This window comes from Phycodurus eques, chromosome 20 (genome assembly GCF_024500275.1).
Source record: "Phycodurus eques isolate BA_2022a chromosome 20, UOR_Pequ_1.1, whole genome shotgun sequence".
Classification (NCBI taxonomy): domain Eukaryota; kingdom Metazoa; phylum Chordata; class Actinopteri; order Syngnathiformes; family Syngnathidae; genus Phycodurus; species Phycodurus eques.
The window spans coordinates 14,575,627-14,597,500 of NC_084544.1; the positions used below are offsets into that span (position 1 = coordinate 14,575,627).

At 43.9% G+C, this 21,874-nt stretch overlaps 2 protein-coding genes across 5 annotated transcripts in view; one reads left to right on the forward strand and one right to left on the reverse strand.

Moving 5' to 3' along the window:
- The window catches only part of bag6l (BCL2 associated athanogene 6, like), a 34,946-nt gene extending 32,069 nt beyond the window's left edge, over positions 1-2,877 (reverse strand). For 2 of the 3 annotated variants that reach the window (XM_061664623.1, XM_061664622.1), the window contains exons 1-5: positions 1,597-2,106; positions 1,371-1,488; positions 546-754; positions 343-414; positions 139-261 (exon numbers count right to left, since the gene is read on the reverse strand). In XM_061664623.1, the coding sequence (XP_061520607.1) occupies positions 139-261; positions 343-414; positions 546-754; positions 1,371-1,488; positions 1,597-1,677 (603 nt within the window). In that variant the 5' untranslated portion in view covers positions 1,678-2,106. Of the gene's footprint in view, positions 1-138; positions 262-342; positions 415-545; positions 755-1,370; positions 1,489-1,596; positions 2,107-2,781 lie in introns of those variants that run through there. The other variant, XM_061664624.1, reaches the window with a different exon arrangement.
- On the forward strand, positions 2,646-15,712 carry si:ch211-152p11.4 (regulator of G-protein signaling 8). 2 transcript variants are annotated; one of them, XM_061664627.1, is made up of 6 exons: positions 2,646-3,187; positions 3,612-4,129; positions 7,179-7,228; positions 7,379-7,512; positions 12,993-13,159; positions 14,290-15,712. In XM_061664627.1, the coding sequence occupies exons 2-6, from the start codon at positions 3,650-3,652 to the stop codon at positions 14,458-14,460; spliced, it is 1,002 nt and encodes a 333-aa protein (XP_061520611.1). In that variant the 5' UTR covers positions 2,646-3,187; positions 3,612-3,649; the 3' UTR covers positions 14,461-15,712. The 2 variants fall into 2 exon arrangements, with proteins under 2 accessions (XP_061520611.1, XP_061520612.1); XM_061664628.1 differs by having other exon boundaries at positions 3,615-4,129.
- Positions 15,713-21,874: the final 6,162 nt, after the last annotated feature.

The following is a 21,874-nucleotide window of genomic DNA, read 5'->3' on the forward strand; positions in this document are numbered from 1 at the left end:
AAAGCTGGCTCATCTCCACTATGACACGGTTGCAGCCAGACCAACGGAACAAATGTACTGTACCACCCAGCACTTATTTTGGTGTTTTGCGACATCACGACAACTGCAGACAACGCTCTGGAAAGAAGAAGAGAGTACCTCCAGCCTGTTGATCAGAATCTGAGCGTGCCGAAGCAGGTTCTCAGCCAGCTGCACCCCCACCCGAGCCTCACTCTGCACCGGCTGGTCCAAGTTAATCCGCACATCCACTGAGCCATTGCGCTACACATCCAAACACCCGACAGTTTTACAGAATGAACGTGGTTGTATTGGAAAAGATTGATGATAATAATGCAGCTTTACCCCCGCACTGGTGCTGACCCTGGCGTTCCTTTCGGACTCACCTACTCCAGGCATCATCTGCTGAGCAGACATCTAGAAAACAAAATGTAGGTGTCCAAGGCAAATGTCATTTCCCTAACATAATTCATTTGACATCATGCTGTAAAATTATATGGACCAGTGCTGGCTCAGCAGATAACCAAGATTAGCAATGTCAACAGCACCTGAGGTTCCATAATGTTGACAGGGAGGTTGAACGTCCCAAGCATCACGTAACTGTTGCCGTTGCGCTCTTGGGGTGGCACTGGGGAGGTGGCAACATGGCCTCTGCTGTCATCCTCCCCTTCATTGGATACATCTGCGCCCCCTGAGCCAGTCACGGTGGTTTGAGGTGGGGCACGCTCTACGAGATGAATGACCTTTCCGTCCACATCTGAGCGAGAAATATTTAAGTAAACACAGCAACAGGACACGCCGGTTAAATCACTTTGACCTTTCAAAGCGGTAAAATGTAAGGCAGTATTGATTGGAAACTTTGCTCCTTTCATGGTATTGTAGTACTGCAATTTCCTCAACTAACAATATTCCCTAATGTAGATACAGTATGTTTGCAAAAAGGCGGCACGGTGGGCGACTGGTTAAGAGCGTCAGCCTCACAGTTCTGAGGACCGGGGTTCGATCCCCGGCCCCGCCTGTGTGGAGTTTGCATGTTCTCCCCGTGCCTGCGTGGGTTTTCTCCGGGCACTCCGTTTTCCTCCCACATCCCAAAACCATGCATGGAGGTATGAATGTGAGTGCGAATGGTTGTTTGTTTGTATGTGCCCTGCGATTGGCTGGCAACCAGTTCAGGGTGTACCCCGCCTCCTGCCCGATGACAGCTGGGATAGGCTCCAGCGCGCCCGCGACCGTACTGAGGAGAAGCGGCTCAGAAAATGGATGGATGGATGTTCGCAAAAGGGTTTTTATCTCAGTGTGGAATGCATCTGACTCCAATAACCGTCCATGTTGTTAGTACATCTCATCTCATCTTGAGGTTTTGAGTTACTTACTGTACATAGTCAGCGTTCTGTCATCTTGTAGCACTCTGCCCTGGTAGATGAGCCTCTGCTTGTCTACTGGGATCTCCACTGATGATGCTATGTGCTCCTTGAACTGTCTCACTGTCAACTAATGGACAACGAAGGGAACAAGGCAGTCAAGCAAACCTGGCATAACGGGATAGGAAGGATGAAGGGCACACCAACTAGAACACGAATCAAGGTATAGCAGCATTACCTCGCCTCTGACTTTATAGCTCCTACTCTGTGAGTCTAAAGTCTTCACTGTGACATCAGTTACACCAGTTGACTCCGCCATATTACCGAGTGTTTTTTATTTTTTAAATAATATTTTATATTTTATTTTATATTTATTTTAAGGACTAAATTGTTAATTTTGCCATTTGGAAAGCTAAATCAGCAGTTTCTACAAATAAAACAAATAAAAGCTATCTACGATCAAGCCGTACAGAATAGCATGTTGTACCATGATGAGTGCAACACACGAGCCATGTTATTGTTGTTAGCCCGTTAGCGCGAGCTAACAAGCGTATGCCAGCCACCCGGAATGAGCAAAATATCAAATTACACGTTTGTCCGAGATTATTTTAGCTCCAGATAAAAGTAATGCATTTCAATTATACATCAACAAACCGCGTTTTATTTTAAAAGTGACACATTTGATAATTAGCGCTCGCAGTGCTGGTCCAAGAGGTAAGTAGCAGCTAGTTCCAAAAATAACACACTGTTACGTAGAAATAAAGACAAGAAACACCAGCGCGCTGGAGTAACACGGCGAACTAGCGTGCCTCCGCGGCGGCCATTTTTGTAAGGGCAACATTCCCATCAAAGGTAATGCAAGGACATTGAAATTAAGTCGTAACGTGCTCACTTCTCAGCCGATTTACGTTAGATTTACTCTTTTATCAACGTCAGAGCGTGAGCTATTAATACAGAACATTTGAAAAAAGCTATAAGTATACTTGTGAAATGTTACTCCAAGTTCCCTTGTCGTAATTGCACCGCTGCGTACGCCACTGTATGTAGCACAATGTACAGGCATCTTTGGTGCTTTTCGGATTTCTTGCTGTTATACACAGGGAATGCTACGACGACTTTGACCTTTCTAGCTTTGCGTTACCGTAGGCACGCATATCTAGTGGCGCGTCGAATAAACTAATCCATATCAATGCGCTGTAACGTAAACATTGACGTCACAGCAGGCGTTTTTTTCGTTAATGTAGAATTTTTTTTTTTTGTCGCATTATCGAATTATTGAAATAGCAATTTATGTCGACATGGAATGTATAAAAAAATATCGGTTTATTTGCTACATTTAAGATAGATGAAGACAGATAAAATAGTTGTACACCAACTATATCATGGTGCGGTCATTTCTTTCCGGTAGAAGCTAAAGAATTACATTTTTTCTTCATTGTTTATGACTCGGGGTTGTCATGCCTCCGGGTGTTGTTGTGTCCTCGTCGACAAGTTGAGACAGACGTCAAGGTGTGGCGGGGAGGAATCTGTTACTGCACATTTTAAGTGTGTCAGTGGAAATACTTCGCCAAACTTTTCCTCGCGTCAATGAAGGCTGACGTCATTTCGGAGGAGGGAAGTCCTAATGTGACGAAGCCGCACGGCCACAGAAGCCACAGGAGCGATGCTGGTTGAATTTAAGAGCTTTTGGCGACGTGAAGTGAAGTGAAGTTTTTTTTTTTTTTTTTTGGTGGACTCTGAGCCTTGGATTAGTGCAAGTTCCGCCCACGAGACAAGCAGGAACCTTTAAGATCCACAATGGAAAGAGCCTAAAACACCTGGAAGAAGAGGTAATCTCAGGAAACACGTTTCATTGGTCATTTTATAATACCTACTACTGGAATTTAAGTGACCAAAAACTGACTTTTTATGACTATTTATTTGTCAGCCTACATTTTTACATAACCCAAGGCTCGTTCACAAAGCATGCTATAATGGCTATTTGTGTAGATTTTGATGGTGCTTTATGTTGCGGTGTACATAGTGATTATTTGGAGGAACTAACATTACTAAGTGAATAATACCTGCTGCTTCTTCACTTGCTTGCCATTGTGGAGCAAATCCTTCTGTGACTCATTGTCCAATTTCACCACTTCCCCAAACACCAACAAGCGGTTTCATTCAACAATCGGTGCCTGAAAGGAACTCTCTCGCGCTAGTTTTTCCATACCTTGACTCCTCTTTTTTTTTTTTTTCCTCTCCATTTTTCTGCAGCAGTTCCTTCCTTTCACTGCCCCTCGTCATCATCTGTCATGGCCGCTCTGCGTCGATTCAGCTCCGAGGGATCCCTCCTGGATCTTGATTTCTTCTCATTGAGGAAGGTGAACCTCAAGAGAACAGAATATGACAACCGTCGGGAATCTGGCACGTACACACCTCGTGTCGCCGACGATGAGGTAGATGCAGAGGAGCCTCCTAACATTCACGAGCCAAGTCCTTCTCAGGCTGGAAAGAGCGAGCTGATTAAGGAGCACAGTGTCAGCGTGGAGAACCTGAGAGACCTGGAGAAAAAGAACAAGAGCCAACTCGAAGTGTGTTCCATCGGCGACTGCTACAGGGCCTACAGTGATAGCCAACTGGCCCCGGCTGCAAAGGGAAGCACAGAGAGCGTAGAAAGAGATGACCTACCTTCTCCATCTGCTTCGTCGTCGTCCAATCCATTCCCCCTCAAATCCCAGCATCGAGCCAAACTGTCAGCTGCTAAACTGCACCTCAAGAGTCTGTTCGGTCAGGTAGGTCCCAAATAGGACCTGCATTGTGTCTTCACTACGCTTGACTTTGTCCACATTTCATTCATTTGTGCCTCAAAACAACATGGAAAACAACAACAACAACTAATTAATCACATGTACATAAATTTGTGTACTTTCTCAGTCATCCAGGTCATGGTAATCCACAAAGGTTGATTCAAGGCACCTGGACTTTTCTTTTTTGACGAAGACATTTCACCTTTATTCCAAAAGGCTTCTTTACTTCTATATTTATGGCATAAAGAGCGAGAGAGACTCAACACTGGAAATTTAGAACTGAAACCTCTTCAACGAACAAGAACGGTCCAGTTGCCTTGATTCGAACTTTGCAGATTTACATAATTATTTGCAGCATTTGCCTGTGGAGCTCAGATTTGAGCTCAGGTGAATCCTGTTTCCAGTGATCTTCATTGAGATGTTCCTCACACTTTCTGGAGTCCACCTGTGGTCAATTCAGTTGATTAAACATGATTTCTGAGACAGCGCACCCCTGACTAAATACGATCCCACAGTTGACAGTGCATGTCAGAGCAGAAACCACGCATGAAATCAAAGAAACTGTCCTGTAGATGTCAGACACAGGATCGTCTCAAGGTGCAGCTCTGCCAAAAGGCTATCGAGAAACCTCTGCTGCTTTGACGCTCCCGGTGAGCTCGGTGGCCTTCCGTAAATGTAAGAAGTTCCGAACCAACCAGGACAATTCCTAAAGCTGTGAGTGCTGCAGCGTTCCTCTGTGGGAAGAGGAAAACCTTGCAAAGGGACAACCATCCCTGCAGCAATCCCCCAACTAAGCGTATATAATAGGCCGAACCAGGGGTGTCCAAAAACACAGAGCAGAAAGTGGAGGAAAACCTTTTTGTAAAAATGGCCTTTTTTTCCCCCACAGATTAAAATATGTACTTTTAGTTTTTCCTGCATGTAGCTACTATAATCGTGCATCCTGCTCTTTAAAAGGGCGGAAACGGCAAAGTTAGGGACACAAAACTTTAGTCACTGCCAAAACATTTGGCCACAATGCCCCTCTGACCCTCACCTCATCGTCTTCCTCCTCATCATCAGTGCTAATAGCACTGTGGGCTGACACAACCACAGTCCTCCGCCTTTTGCCATAAATTCAAAATCATTAACATTAAAATGTCCTCACGAAATTATAAAAGAAGTCTCTCTAAGTACAGGTATATTCATCATGCAAATGGACAAACAACCGTTGATCCTCACATTCACTTCACTTAACCTACCGTGCGTGTTTTGGGAATATGGGAGGAAACCGGAGTCGCCAGAGAAAACCCACTAAGGCACTGGGGGAAAACGCAAACTCCACACAGCCCAGATTTGAACCCTCGACCTCAGAACTGTGAGGCCGATGTGCTAACCGGTCATCATTAAAATGTGTTAAACTAACAAACTATATTATTTGATTATTTTTGAGGAAAAGGGGAAAATGACATCTGCTTGTCTGACATTCTCTTTGTTATATTGCAGCCATTTGCTAAAATCATTAAATTAAAAAAAAAAAAAAAAAAAATCCACATTAATGTACACACAGCACCCCATATTGATAGAAAAAAATGGAATTGTTGAAATTTTTGCAGATTTATTAAAAAAGAAAAATTTAAATATCACACAGCCATAAGTATTCAGACCTTTTGCTCAGTATTTAGTAGAAGCACATTTTTGAGCTAATACAGCCACGAGTCTTTATGGGAATGATGCAACAAGTTTTTCACACCTGGATTTAGGGATCCTCTGCCATTCCTCCTTGCAGATCCTCTCCAGTTCTGTCAGGTTGGATGGTGAACATTGGTGAGCAGACATTTTCAGGTCTTTCCAGAGATGCTCAATTGGGTTTAAGTCAGGGCTCTGGCTGGGCCATTCAAAAATAGTCACGCAGTTGTTCTGAAGCCACTTCTTTGGTATTTTAGCTTTGTGCTTCGGGTCATTCTCTTTTTTGAAGGTGAACCTTCGGCCCAGTCTGAGGTTCTGAGCACTCTGGAGAAGGTTTTCGTCTAGGATATCCCTATACTTGGCCGCATTCATCTTTTCCAACCAGTTTTTCTGTCCCTGCAGCTGAAAAACACCCCCCACAGTATGATGCTGCCACCACCATTTTTCACTGTTGGGACTCTATTGGACAGGTGATGAGCAGTGCCTGGTTTTCTCCACACATACCGCTTAGAATTCAAGCCAAAAAGTCCTACGTTGGTCTCGTCAGACCAGAGAATCTTATTTCTCACCATCTTGGAGTTCTTCAGGTGTTTTTTTTTTTTTTTTTTAAATATTTTTTTTTAGCAAACTCTATGCAGGCTTTCATGTGTCTTGCACTGGGGAGAGGCTTCCGTCGGGCCACTCTGGCATAAAGCCCCGACTGGTGGAGGGCTGCAGTGATGGTTGAGTTTCTAGAACTTTCTCCCATCTCCCGACTGCATCTCTGGAGCTCAGCCACAGTGATCTTTGGGTTCTTCTTTACCTCCCTCACCAAGGCTCTTCTCCCCTGATTGCTCAGTTTGGCCGGACGGCCAGCTCCAGGAAGGGTTCTGGTCGTCCCATTTGAAGATTATGGAGGCCACTGTGCTCTTAGGAACTTTAAGTGCAGCAGAAATGTTTTTGTAACCTTGGGCAGATCTGTGCCTCGCTACAATTCTGTCTCTGAGCTCAGTTCCTTTTGACCTCATGAGTCTCATTTGCTCTGACAAGCACTGTGAGTTGTAGGGTCTTATAGAGGCAGGGGTGTGGCTTTCCTAATCAAGTCCAATCAGTATAACCAAACAGAGCTGGACTCCAATGTAGGTGTAGAACCATCTCAAGGATGATCAGAAGAAATGGACAGCACCCGAGTTAAATATGAGTGTCACAGCAAAGGGTAAAAAAATTAAGCCTCATCATTTATTTTTCCCACTTCAATTTGTCTATTCTGTCAACATTCCTTTCGAAGTGTAAACTAAGTTATATTTCAGTGAAATATTGCATGTATTTACAGTAAACCATTTATAATTGGCTTCCAACTTGCATGTAAATATGTGATGTCTTTCAGAGTCCCCATTCCTCAAACTCCAACCTTTCAAACACAGAACAAAAAGACAGGTAAGAATTATGGATTGTGTCTTGTCCCTTCAGATTGAAGAGACACACACACACACACAAAGGAAGACATCAAGGACTTTGTGTCAGCTCAGTGTTGGTTTCAAGCTGTGGTTACTTGATTTTTGGTCTCTGTTGTGTTGTGGTCCACAGTGCCAAAGAGAGGCGGTCGCGTTTGCTCTTCATGCGTCAGTGGAGCCAGGTGGGCCACAGTCAGAAGCACAAGTTAAATCGAGAGGAAATGGAAAAATGGGCCGAGTCCCTGGACCGCCTGCTGGCCAGTCAGAGTGAGTGCTCGTCTATTCAAAGATTTTTGGGGAAGGCCGGCACAAGCTAATTGAGCTGTTTTTGCTTTTCTTTTCTCTCTCTGGAATGTGCATCCACTGAGATTACTTCCTGCATCACGATCCAAAACCTTATTAGATAATCTCATAAATACTCGGTCCTGGTGAACCTTTTAGAAGCATTGTGTCGTTGATTAACTTTTTGAAAGTATAATCTCTGTGAATAATTGTTTAAATGTTAATTCCTTCTCATTATTTGTATGACCCTTCACCCTTTGTAGGTCCTATTCTGACATTAGGTGCCATTAAATTTGGTTTCAGAAATCATATTTTTAGAACTACATTCTAACATCATAGAATAGATATCATAGTGGAATTGGAATATAAAAAAAAAAAAATCATTAATTAGCTTTGTCTGATTTTGATGTGTTAGTTGACGTTTTTGCAATGTAACAGGACTATAATATGGCCCTAGTTTAGTTCATCTACAGATGTTTCTTGTCAGCACTCTCCAGTTTACAATTTTCTCCTATGCAGTAATTAACATCCTATGTCTAAAGCATGTTGTACACTATCTATTTTTATCTTATGAAATGAATGTCCAGAGGGACTGTCCCCGATGTTCATGCGATGTTGCAGAGGCGTGTCAACCAGGACAGCCCCACAACATCCAGAGCCTTTAGGAACTCTGGGCGAATCTCATCCACCCCCGGGGGCTTGCTACCGAGGAGCTTTTTAACTACCTCGGTGACCTCAACCCCAGAGATAGGAGAGCCCGCCTCAGTGAACCCACACTGTGCTTCCTCATGGGAAGGCGTGTCGGTGGAATTGAGGAGGTCTTCGAAGTACTCTCCCCACCGACTCACAATGTCCCGAGTCGAGGTCAGCAGCGCCCCATCCCCACTGTACACAGTGTTGGTGGTTCACTGCTTTCCTCTCCTGAGACGCCGGACGGTGGACCAGAATTTCCTCGAAGCCGTCCGGAAGACTTTCTCCATGGCCTCACCGAACTTTTTTTTTTTTTGCTTTTGCTTCAACGACCACCAGAGCTGCATTCCGCTTGGCCAGCCGCTACCCATCAGCTGCCTCAGGAGTCCCACAGGCCAAAAAGGTCCGATAGAACTCCTTCTTCAGCTTGACGGCATCCCTCACCGTTGGTGTCCACCAACGGGTTCGGGGATTGCCGCCACGACAGGCACCGACCACCTTACGGCTACAGCTCTGGTCAGCCGCCTCAGCAATGGAGGCACAGAAGATGGCCCACTCCGACTCAATGTCCACCGCCTCCCCCTGGATGTGGGGGGGGGGACTCCCTTCCATGTCTCACTGCCATTGCCCACATGAGCATTGAAGTCCCCCAGCAGCACGATGTAGTCCCCAACAGTCTCCAGCACCCCCTTCAAGGACTCCAAAATGGGTTGGTACTCTGAGCTGCTGTTTGGTGCATAGGCACAAACAACAGTCAGGAGCCGTCCCGCCACCCGAAGGCAGAGGGAGGCTACCCTCTCGTCCACTGGGGTGAACCCCAGTGTGCAGGCGCCGAGCAGGGGGGCAGTAAGTATACCCACACCTGCTTGGCGCCTCTCACCGTGGGCAACTCTGAAGTGGAAGAGAGTCCAACCCCTCTCGAGAGGACTGTTACCAGAGCCCAAGCCGTGTGTGGAGGCGAGCCCAACTGTATCTAGTCGGAACTTCTCGACCTCACACACCAGCTCGGGCTCCTTCCCTACCAGAGAGGTGACATTCCATGTCCCTAGAGCCAGCTTTTGTCGCCGCGGATCGGATCGCCATGGTCCCCCGCCCCGGCCACCGCTCAGCTCACATTGCACCTGACCCCAATGGCCCCTCCAGGTGGCGAGCCTATGGGAAGGGGGATCCGCATTACTCTTTCGGGCTGTACCATGCGCTCACCTTCGAGCCCCACCTCCAGGTAATTTAAATTTAAATGATATAAAATCATTTTCCACTTACCACTTTATAAAGGCAGACAGAACAAGAACAGTCGATGAGGAATTGTAACACAAATTGCACAGTTTTATCACATTTTTCCATACTAGCACATTTGTAAAAGCACATAAAAAAATACCGTACTGGATACACTGATTTGCAACTTCATCCAGAAATGTTTACTCTTTAGCTATTTGCCTAGAGTGCTTCTCCTTGACGAATGCAACCAAAATATCTGAACTCAGCTCAGGGCAATGGAGCTCCACCACTTCACTCTGAAATCTCTCCATTGCTTGCATGTGGAAATCAGTTGAGCATTTTTTTTTTTTTTTAAATTATGTCGGTAATAATATGACCGTGTCAGCATCAGAGAGCTGTCATAATCAGAGCCAAAATATGAAGCACATCCCTTAGTAGCATATAATGTAATGTACGGTAGTTCTACCCCACTGCAAAGTACATTACACCCACAATAATATTATTAAATTAATAACTGACAGTTTCATACAGTTGTAGTTTGCAGTGCAAGGCAACGTTCCGAGAGATTATTATAAGAATTTGGTTACTTCGGATACATGAGGGAGGTAAAATAATTTCATACTGAATCATTGGATTGTGCAGGTGTTCTTAATATTATGGCCAGTGAGTGTATCTCAGGTCACTGACGGCAGTATTAGTTTTATATTATAGTATTAGTTATGTACTTGCACATTACGTAGACAGGGAATTCTGCAGTCTGATATGTAACTGACTGACTTTGGCAGTAAGCGAGCCTAGTCTGGCCTCTATTTTTTATTTTATTTTTTGGTTGTTGTTGTTGTTGTTGTTGTCCTGTTCGGCTGTTAGGTCAAGCAGAATGGAAGATCTGTATCCCTTTTATGCCGGAACAGTTTTACTGTGTCACAGTGGAGTTTTTAAGCTTTTCCGCTGTGGTATTATAATTGCGGTTTATTGAGAATCGGACTTGATCAGTCGAACAGAACAAAGTTTCTAGAAGGGAGAGAGAAACAAAGACCGAAGACAAAGCACTGATTGTAAACAGGATGAGAGACGTAAATCATGACATTATCTACAACAATGAAACATTAAATATGAGTGTTGCATGGGGCTGTAGTGCTACACCCTGTGAGGGAAGGACAGGACAAGATAGAACAGGAGAAGAAGCATGCAGGACAAGGGTCGTGAACCCGGCTGTACAACTGAAGTGCGGTGGCATTAATTATGTGAATTCTAAAAGTCTACAGGACGACAGTATAAGTGAGGGGATACACAAGCGATTTGCATATTGCTGCTGTAACAGACAACACACTGGTCATGGGTCTCCGTTATCGTATTTTGTGCTTAATAATGCGCCACAAATTTTCAATGGGAGACAGGTCTGGACTGCAGGCAGGCCAGTCTAGTACCCGCACTCTTTTACTACGAAGCCACGCTGTTGTAACACGTGCAGAATGTGGCGTGGCATTGTCTTGCTGCTATAAGCAGGGACGTACCAGAAAAAGACGTTGCTTGGATGGCAGCATATGTTGCTCCAAAACCTGTATGTACCTTTCAGCATTAATGGTGCCTTCACAGATGTGCAAGAAGTAACACACCCCCTTACCATCACAGATGCTGCCTTTTGAACTTTGCGCTGAGAACAATCCAGAAGGTCCTTTTCCTCTTTGGAAAACACGACGTCCATTATTTGCCCCAAACGTTTTAAATGTGAACTCGTCAGATCACATTTCTACTTTGTGTCAGTCCATCTCAGATGAGCTCAGGCCCAGATACGACAGCGGCGTTTTTGGGTATTGTTGATATATGGCTTTCGCTTTGCATGGTATAGTTTTTTTTTTTTTTTTTTTTTTGTAATTGCAGATGTAGCAACGAACTGTGTTATATGACAATGGTTTTCTGAAGTGGCCTATTACCTACGTGGCAATATCCTTGACATAATGATTCCGGTTTTTCATGCAGAGCTTTAATGATGGCTCGAAGGCCACAGGCATTCAATGTTGGTTTTCGGCCTTGCCGCTCACATGCAGAGATTTCTCCAGATTCTCTGAATCTTTTGATGATGATATGGATCGTAGATGATGAAGTCCCTAAATTCTTTGCAACAGTCATGACGCTCACCTGTTTCCACCTGTGGAATGTTCCAAACAGGTGTTTTAAAAAAAATCCTCAACTTTCCCATTTTTGTTGTTGTTGCCCCTGTCCCAGTTTTTTGGGAATGTGTCGCAGGCATCAAAACCAAAATGAGAGAATATTTGTTTTATAAAATGAAACCACTCACATTTTGATAATGGGTTCCTGCTATAACGTATATAGAAGTGGAAAGGGAGGCTGGCTAAAGGCAAGTTGATGTATCATGCTTTTAAATAGTTTTAATATCATTTAAAATAAATAAATAAATAAACCACTTTATAATAAAACTCCAAAATGTCGGATAACTATGTGTGCCTGGGAGGTGAGTCTGTTCGCATTAAAGACTAAACACAGCCCACTTTGCAAAGTACTGTACGATCCATTCTTTTTGCTATAGATGTCGAATTTGTGTCTTTCGGCATCTTGGACTGAGCAGCCACGACAGAGATGTGTGCATAACATGCTATGCTAATGCTACAATGCGTTAACATTGTTCCAATTCACTTTTCTGTGGTTATTATAATTCCATTGCTTTCTGCCAGCACTCTTCTCTTATGTGCTGGTATCACAAAAGGGGAAAAAAAAAAAAAAAAATCGAAAACACACTTGGATTTCATTCTGTGCTGCTCACTGAGCTGTAGTCTCATAAGACAATTTGCCCCCGTCTTGTGTGACATCACACATGATGGCCCGTGGCCCTCTAAATTCGCAGTTGTTGTTGAGTTATATTACATGTTATTTCTCCCCCCCCACTAGATATAATTGAATTTTGGTCAGCTTCCAATATGATACAGCCGCCAGTTCACTTGACTGCATCCAAACATTTACATTCTAAAATGACTGTTGAGCAATACAGGGTGAGCTTTGGCTCATGTTGTAGTGGCCTTAACTTGAAGGTCCAAGCTTTCCTGCAATGGCGACCACCACTATTAATCATTATATGATTAAGGTGACATTTTAAACTTTGAATAACTTCAAGTAGAAAAGCGCAAAAAAAGGGGAAGCCCATTTGTGTGTACGTGTGCATGGGTATTTGGAAAAAAATAATTGGCTGCTTGTTGATTCCGTTCCCTTGCCACGGTGTAATGTCTGATTTTGAATAATAACTCAGCCAGGTAGAATTACACTAGTTTGCTTTTTAATTTGATGGAAGTGATGTATCGGTGCCTCCTGTGTTTTGCCTCATGCCCTCAGACCCTAGTGACTTCTTATCACCGCTAAGTGGGAGTACTAACATGTGCTGGTACTCATGAAACAAGTTAGAAGACAGCTCAAGTAAAGAAGGGAGAGTCCCCACTGGAGTGTTTGGCTTGCGACGCCCTTATTTGGCTTGACACATTACTGTTGAAATTTGTATTGTGACTTTTGAGTTAAAACTCTACTAATATTTCTCCTCCTCTCCTCAGCTGGGCTTTCAGTGTTTGGTGCATTCCTGCGTTCCGAGTTCAGTGAAGAAAATCTGCAATTCTATCAAGCCTGTGAGCAGTACCAACATTCGTCCAACAACTTCAGCCTGCAGAGGAGGGCGAAGGACATCTGCGCTACCTACATCCGACCTGGTTCACCTCGGGAGGTAAAGGCCCGCCTTTGATGTCTGTGTGAGCTTCACTGTAACGTGAAAGGAACGTCGTGTGTCTTTTTGTGTCGTGAAGTCTTAACAGCAGCAATTTAATGCCGATGGAAACAAACAATTGTTTCCATCGGCATTAAATAAATAAGCAGCTCTCTAAATCTGCGTCTTCAGCGTAGTTTTGGGTTGAGGAGAGACACAGGGCTCCTTTGATGCGTGCCAAACCTGTCTGAAGTCTCGCACAATATGTTGGTTTTTCACGCAAAATGCCAGTTGACCAGCTAGTTTTTGAACAACCTGTAAGGCATATTTTCACGGAAATGTCGGTCGAATTCCAAAGTGTACAACGTTTCGGGCAACTTTAGAATTTCTGCTTCCACAGTTTGTTTTTCTTAAGTGTGAATCATTGAATGATGGACATTTGCACATAAAAATATGCAAATTATTATACACAACATGCAAAACATTTTAGATATTTAACTTATTTTTAAAAAAAAATACTATGACTAACAGGGTGGAATTCTTTAATGGACATTGAGACTGTGGATTTCAACAATTTCATTGTACTACTCAGCGACAAATTTATTACCCAAGATTTTTGTAGCTGACACTTTTAGTGTGCTGAATCCAAATATCACATTTGGTTTTGCGCAATCAGGTAAACCTTTTGAACTACAGCCACCTTTTTGTTGACTTGTACAAGTTTCAAATAAACAGTGGTTCATTCCCTGAATTTTGAACAATGGTGACGTGACATTTAATTTACAGGTACTTACTTTTCTCAATGTCCACCATTCAAGTGACAGTAAGTGAAGTTGGTAACAGTTGATTCTTAAACTGTTAATAACTTGGCATAAAAACCTGACCTGAACAACAGAAACGTATGTCGTGTTCAGATTCAGTGTTGCATTTAAAAATACAGAACCTTTAACAAATTAACAAACACACATCGATATTTAAATATATATATATATATATATATATATATATAGAATCACAACCATCTTTATTTGCCAAGTATGTCCAAAAAAAAAAAAACACAAGGAATTTGAAAAAAATGACTAAGGAACCTGTGGACTATGCGGGTACCTGATTAAGGATCTTTTCACAATCGCCACGCTGTCTTTCTCTAGGTGAACTTGGACTGCAAGACCAGAGATCTAACCATCCAGTTGCTGCAGGCTCCCTCTCACACGTCTCTGTACCATGCCCAGAAGCGCATCTACTGGCTGCTGGACATGGACTGTTACCCCCGCTTCCTCCAGTCCACCATCTACCTCTCCTTACTGCGGGAGGCCGACTAGCATCCGCATGCCTGTTGCACGCAGACTGTGAATGCAGTCGGGACGGCCTCTGGTACTTCCTGGATTTCCTACTTAAATAATACAGACGGCAAAGTACGAAGGGGTACGAGAGCCACACTGAGAAGGGAAAAAAAAAAAAAAAGTCAAGAATAAAGTTGTAATGTTAGCATCATTTGTAATATTATGAAAAAAAGGACATTGTATTATGAGAATAAGTGTTATTTTTATGTGACACAAATGTGGTGATATTACAAGAATAAAATTCTAATTTTAAAAATAAAGGTCCAAATTCCCATACAGATATACAGTATGCAACAAGTCAGAGCCCAGCAGCTCCTGTCTGTACCGAGACTGTGCTGCAGTATATGAATTGAGTTGTAAAATGATATATTTGGTTCAAAAAATGGTTCAGGACGAACAAATGCACCAGAAGGGGCCATTTCTGTTTCAACATTTGAACAATATGAATGAAATTAAACTGCTCGTACTGATAATTGTTGATTTTCTAAAACTTTTGACTTTGTGGGGAAAAAAAGTTGACCACATTCCCAGCAGTCCTCAGTTTAGCACGGCTATTGTGCTGATAACGTCATGACTTTATTCTTGTAAGATTACCCCCCCCCCCCCGCCCCCCTCTATTATCAATCCATTTTCCTGTCGTCATTTGATTCATGAGTAACTGTAGCCTATCTTGGCTGACTTCATCGAAAAGGGAGGCTCCTGTACACCCTGGTTTGGTATCCGGGGCAGGCACACAAAAAAAAAAAAAACATCCACACTCGCATACCTTTGTACAATTTAGAGTAGTACTCGAAATAGCCTGCCGCATGTTTTTGTAATGTAGGAGGAAGTTGGAGTACCGTGATAAAACTCAGGCAAGCTTTTGCCAAATTGTTCTTGTAGTTTCACGAATGATGAACTTTTAATGACAAATGCATGCACCAGAACGATGGGGTAACTCTAGTGGTGGTGCAAATTAGAATTACTCAGCCTTGGTGGAGGTCCGCGGGTGAGTGCGTGCTGTTCCTCATTTAAGTTGATCTAGAAACCTGTCCTACATTTACAGAAGTTAAAAAAAACAAACAAAAACAAAAAAAAAACCCACTCGTGCCCGAACATATTACTTGTAAATATTTACAATACAACGGAAAAAATAGTGTTAAGATTTTCTTGCTTTTGTTTTGGACAAGTACATGGTGTAATATTTTACCTGCAATAATAAAGTGCCTGCAACTGACCAGTTATCAGTAGTTCCAACTGAACATGTTTGGTTTGTTTGTTTGTCCAACAACTACCACGGTTGATGTGTGACCAAGTAATGATGTGCTGTGTTTTTTTTAATATATTTTTAAAATATTTTTTTAAGTACTGTATATTATTATTGCAAGCTTCAAATGAAAAAGAAAATAATAATCTAAGGGCGAAAACAAACATCACAATATTCTACACTTGCAGCTATTGCACAGTGGAAGACAAACATTCAGCGTGTTTAATAAATGTTCCAGATCTAATTAAGAATAGGTGACATTTCTACCCTTTTCAAGTGCATCATACAAATGCGAGTTGAAATGAAAATACCGCATCAACATCTTGTTTGTAAACACCTGCTGAATGCCTTTTTTTTTTTTTTTCCTTTCCTTTCTGGAGCTATTTCTTCTTGGGTTGGAAAAGGAAACGGTTCACATGTTCCATGACCTGTGAAACTGCACAGCTCTTACTTTAATCATTAAACATCTTCCGTGTAGGCAGATAATGTCCTCGCTTGCTCCAGTAAGCCGTGGCCAGTTTTCTTTTTGTCGATGTGGAGAAGAAAAACAGGTTCAGCAAGAATATATTTTTGGTGAGTATCCTGCGCAAACCTACTATGAATTAAAGTGTTAGTTTCAGCTCTTCACACACACTAACATGTTCCTTTTAAGGATTAGCATTTTCTCTTAAGTGACCTAAAACTGTAAAAATGGAGTGTTGGAAAAGGAAGAAAATCCAATATTCAATACAAGAGCCGAATACACAAAAAATGCTTCATTTTCAAAGATAATGTTCAATTTTGATTATTATTGTGGTCTGCACCGCATCCCATCGACAAGCCTTTTCTGCCAAAATGCGAGATGCACCGAATCACGTGCCCTTCTGCTTTGTGGGACCCGTTTAAATATTTAAATTGAACCACTGAACCATTTACTCTTTGCTCAATTATGAGTCACACTGGAAAAGTGCCACAGGGTCTGTGTTAGCCTACAGGCACCCTGAGACTGTCTGAGGAACTAACTGAGTGACAATTAACATCTCATCTGTGTGATAAGACGTTTTAGAAGTTGCCCACTCACACATATAGTGAAGGGTGAGTTTTATTAGCATTTTCCGAGTGTTTCTGTGAAAGTCAAATAAGCTAAAGCAGGAAAACTACTCAATTTGGACAGCTCAAACGGATAAAATAAAAAACAAAAAGTACGTACAAAAATAAAATACTAAATGCGTAATATTTCCTGCTCTTTGAAGTAAACTTATGTCCACAAGTATTTGGATAATAATAAGAGTTACGATATTTGCTTTCATACACCAACACAATGAATTTACGACTATAAAACAACCAATGTGATTGAAGTGTAGACTTCAACTTCACAACAATATAACATTTATCATTTAGAAATGAAAACCCCAATTCCAATGAAGTTAGGACGTTGTTTTAAACATAAATAAAAACAGAATACAATGATTTGAAAATCATGTTTGACCTATATTAAATTGAATACACTACTATTAGACCCCTTATGATGACGCCAAACAATGGACTTGGTTTTCCCTTGCCTGGACGTGGGTCACGGGCCCCCCCACTGGAGCCAGGCCTGGTGGTGGGGGCTTGAAGGCGAGCGCCTGCACCCATGGGGCCCGGCCGGGCACAGCCCGAAAGGGTAACGTGGGTCCCCCTTCCCATGGGCTCACCACCTGTGGGAGGGGCCATAGTGGTCTGGTGCAGTGCGAGCTGGGCGGTGGCCGAAGGCGGGGACCTTGGCGATCCGATCCCCGGCTACAGAAGCTGGCTCTAGGGACGTGGAATGTCACCTCTCTGGCAGGGAAGGTGTGTGAGGTCGAGAAGTTCCGACAAGATATAGTCGGACTCGCCTCCACACACAGCTTGGGCTCTGGTACCAGTCCTCTCGAGAGGGGTTGGACTCTCTTCCACTCTGGAGTTGCCCACGGTGAGAGGCGCCGAGCAGGTGTGGGTATACTTATTGCCCCTCGGCTCGGCGCCTGTACATTGGGGTTCACCCCGGTGGACGAGAGGGTAGCCTCCCTCCGCCTTCAGGTGGGGGGACGGGTCCTGACTGTTGTTTGTGCCTATGCACCAAACAGCAGGTCAGAGTACCCACCCTTTTTGGAGTCCTTGCTAGAGAGCGCTCCCGCTGGGGACTCCATTGTTCTGCTGAGGACTTCAATGCTCACGTGGGCAATGACAGTGAGACCTGGAAGGGCGTGATTGGGAGGAACGGCGCCCCCGATCAGAACCCGAGCGGTGTTCTGTTATTGGACTTCTGTGCTCGTCACGGATTGTCCCTAACGAACACCATGTTCAAGCATAAGGGTGTCCACATGTGCACTTGGGACCAGGACACCCTAGGTCGCAGTTCGATGATAGAGTTTGTGGTCGGGTCATCGGACTTGCCGACGCGTGTCTTGGACACTTGGGTGAAGAGAGGGGCGGAGCTGTCAACTGATCACCACCTGGTGGTGAGTTGGCTCCGATGGTGGGGGAAGATGCCAGTCCGACGTGGCAGGCCCAAAGGTATTGTGAGGGTCTGCTGGGAACGTCTGTCAGAATCCCCTGTCACAAGAAGTTTCAACTCCCACCTCTGACAGAACTTTGCTCATGTTCTGGGGGAGGCGGGGGACATCGAGACCGAGTGGACCATGTTCCGCGCCTCCATTGCAGGAGCTGTGGCCGTAAGGTGGTCGCCTGTCGTGGCGGCAACCCCCGAACCCGTTGGTGGACACCAACGGTGAGGGATGCCGTCAAGCTGAAGAAGGAGTCCTATCAGGCCTTTTTGGCCTGTGGGACGCCGGAGGCAGCTGATGGGTACCGGCTGGCCAAGCGGAATGCAGCTCTTGTGGTCGCTGAAGCAAAAACTTGGGTATGGGAGGAGTTCGGTAAGCAAAAGCAAAAAAAAAAAAAAAAGTTCGGTGAGGCCATGGAGAAAGACTTCCGGACGGCTTCGAGGAAATTCTGTTCCACCATCCGGCGTCTCAGGAGAGGAAAACAGTCCACCACCAACACTGTGTATAGTGGGGATGGGGCGCTGCTGACCTCGACACGGGAGGTTGTGAGTAGGTGGGGAGAATACTTCGAAGACCTCCTTAATTCCACCAACATGCCTTCCCACGAGGAAGCAGAGTGTGGGTTCTCTGAGGCGGGCTCTCCTATCTCTGGGTTTGAGGTCACCGAGGTAGTTAAAAAGCTCCTCGGTGGCAAGGCCCCGGGGGTGGATGAGATTCACCCGGAGTTCCTTAAAGGCTCTGGATGGTGTGGGGCTGTCCTGGTTGACACGCCTCTGCAACATCGCATGAACATCGGCGACAGTGCCTCTTGATTGGCAGACTGGGGTGGTGGTCCCCCCTTTTAAGAAGGGGGACCTGAGGGTGTGTTCCAACTACAGGGGGATGACACTCCTCAGCCTCCACGGTAAGGTCTATTCAGGGGTGCTGGAGAGGAGGGTCCGTTGGGAAGTCGAATCTCAGATTCAGGAGGAGCAGTGTGGTTTTCGACCTGGCCGTGGAACAGTGGAGCAGGTCTACACCCTCGGCAGGGTCCTCGAGGGTGCATGGGAGTTCGCCCAACCAGTCTACATGTGTTTTGTGGACTTGGAGAAGGCGTTCGACCGTGTCCCTCAGGGAGTCCTGTGGAGGGTGGTTTGGCAAGTATGGAGTACCGAACCCTGGACCTCAGGCAGTTTGGGTTCTGTTCTTCACCCGTCTTCCTCTAAACCCTTGGACCTTGATTCCCAAATGAAAGGCACGCTTTACTTTCATCGGAAAAGAGGACCTCGGACAACTGGTCAACAGTCCAGTACTCCTTCTCCTTGGCCCAGTTGAGACACTTCCTACGTTGGCTCGGGCTCAGAAGTGGCGTGACCCAAGGAACCAGACAGTTGTAGCCCATCTCCCGGATGCGTCTGACTGTGGTGTTTTTTTGAAGCTGTGACTCCCACCTCATTCCACTCTTTCTGGATCTCTGCTAAATTCTTGAATCTTCTCTTGTTTGATAAACTGCTGAAGCCCACGGTCATCTCTTTTGCTGGTGCATCTTCCCCTGCCACATTTTGCCCTTCCACTAGACTTTCCATTGATATGCTTGGACACTGTGAACAGCCAGCCTCCTTAGCTATGAACTTTTGTGGCTTACCATCCTATGGATGGTATCAAGGATGGTCTTCTGGCCAGTTGTCAAGTCTGTAGTCTTCCCCATATTGAACCCAACTGAGATAATTGAACCAAACTGAAGCAATTTAATAACACCTGGGGAAACTTGTGAAGGCGCATTGAGTTTAGGAGGTGATTAGTGTGTGACACTCAATTGAAAATATTTCTGGCCTGCAAAATTTGGGCTTATTTCTTCACAGTATTCAAATTTTTGGAATTCCTGATTTTGTGGGGTTTTTTTCAGCTCGAAGTCCAAATTATGTAAAAATAAACAAATAAATACTTGAAATTGTGGGCTCTGAATCTATATATATATAATCTATGAAAGTTTAATTTTTTTAATGGAATTATGGAAATAAATAAACTTGTCCGTGATATTTGTTTTTTTGAAAGGGTCTGTTATACATCTGGACATATAATCAGTATTCTATGGGCATACACAAAGGGGATTCAGTGTTAAGAGTTGGGAGTTCTATGCCTCACTCAAAGCAATGCACATTTTTTGGGTCCTCCACAGGTAATTATTTGGTCTCTAACTCAAGTTCTTAGACATTTGTTTACATGTTCTGTGACGTCTGAGCAGAAAGCAGGAGTCGCCTCGAACGCTGCCAAAGGAAAGCAGAGTTTAGATAAAACAGCATATTGAGTCAATACAGAGACGTTCGTTTGGTATTAAAAACTTGCACTGCACACGTACGTTGATTTCGTATTTTATTGTTATGAAAACAGAAGTGAAGCGTATAAACTGCTTGGAGTTAATGCCGAGGATGAGCTCACTATCTGGTGTCTTCTGAGGTGAAAAGAATGTTTGTTTGATCATTATGAGAGGAATGGAAAGAAATAGGCAGACTCACATTTAAAACATTAAGGCTGTGTCCTTTTTAACTATTAAAATTGCTGTTTTTCCACTTGTGCACCAATTAATTTTAAGAGAAATGTGAGTTACATCTGACTTGTCATTCTATTATGATGACATTTTGTCGAACTGAAGGCTCTTTACTCAACTAAGAGTGGAAGTGGAAATTGTTCAAACTATTTATGATCGGAACTTTGAATAAGCAGAATCTGTTTTATGTTCCAAACTGGTGCACACACCCTGTGCAAAGACTCCTAGAATCGCAGCTGCACCAATAAATAACCACTGTAAACCAATAGAGCTTTTTCCCCCACTGGTTGAAGGTCTCAGGGTGCCTCTAAAGTAACTCGAACAAACAAACTCGATGTCACAATTCCGGCGTCTCCTGCTGCTTTTTTTCAATAAAGCCCAGCCTCTTGTGACCTCACACGCACGAAGACAAATTCAGCTGTTACAAAAACGCGTCTTAAGAGTCTTAGCAATCCTTGGAAGCCAATTATTCCTGTGGGCGTGTGGAACTGTTAATAAATACACAATACGGACAAAACTTTTGGGACGCCGGGTTATTAAACCTGGATCTGTAAGAGGAAAACCTTGTTTGATCACAGGTTGTCTTGTGTGTGGGAAGCAGTGGCGAGGCCAGGCCTGTTTTGGGTGGGCTCAAGTCCACCCTAAAACTTGCCTTAGCCCTCCCTATGAATTTGTCCAGCCCAAGACAATCAAACTACCAACATAATGTTTGATTGTTGGTATAATGTTCTTTTTTCTGAAATGCTGTGCTACATTTACGGCAGATGTAACAAGACACACAGCTTCCAAAAAGCTCAGCTTTCATCTCGTCAGTCCATATAACATTCTCGAAAAAGTTTCTACGTTTTGTTTTTTTTTTCCTGCAAAGACGAGCTTTTATGTTCTTTTTGGTCGCCTTGGAACACTGCCATGGATGCCATTTTTGCTCAGTCTCTTCTTGATTGATGTGTCATGAACACTGACCTTATCTGAGGCAAGGGAGGCCTGCAGTTCTTTAGAAGTTGTCCTGAGTTCCGGAATAATATAATATATGAATACTTGCGTATCTATTCTGTTTGAACGTTTACATTTTTTTAAATAAATTGACACAAATGTCTGAAAATATGGTTTTAG

Bases quoted from the DNA above. Each gene is read 5' to 3' on its own strand.
- si:ch211-152p11.4 (XM_061664627.1), top strand. From the start codon at position 3,650: ATGGCCGCTCTGCGTCGATTCAGCTCCGAGGGATCCCTCCTGGATCTT. The intron at 4,130-7,178 runs GTAGGTCCCAAA...GATGTCTTTCAG, and splicing joins TCAAGAGTCTGTTCGGTCAG to AGTCCCCATTCCTCAAACTC. The intron at 7,229-7,378 runs GTAAGAATTATG...TGTGGTCCACAG, and splicing joins AACACAGAACAAAAAGACAG to TGCCAAAGAGAGGCGGTCGC.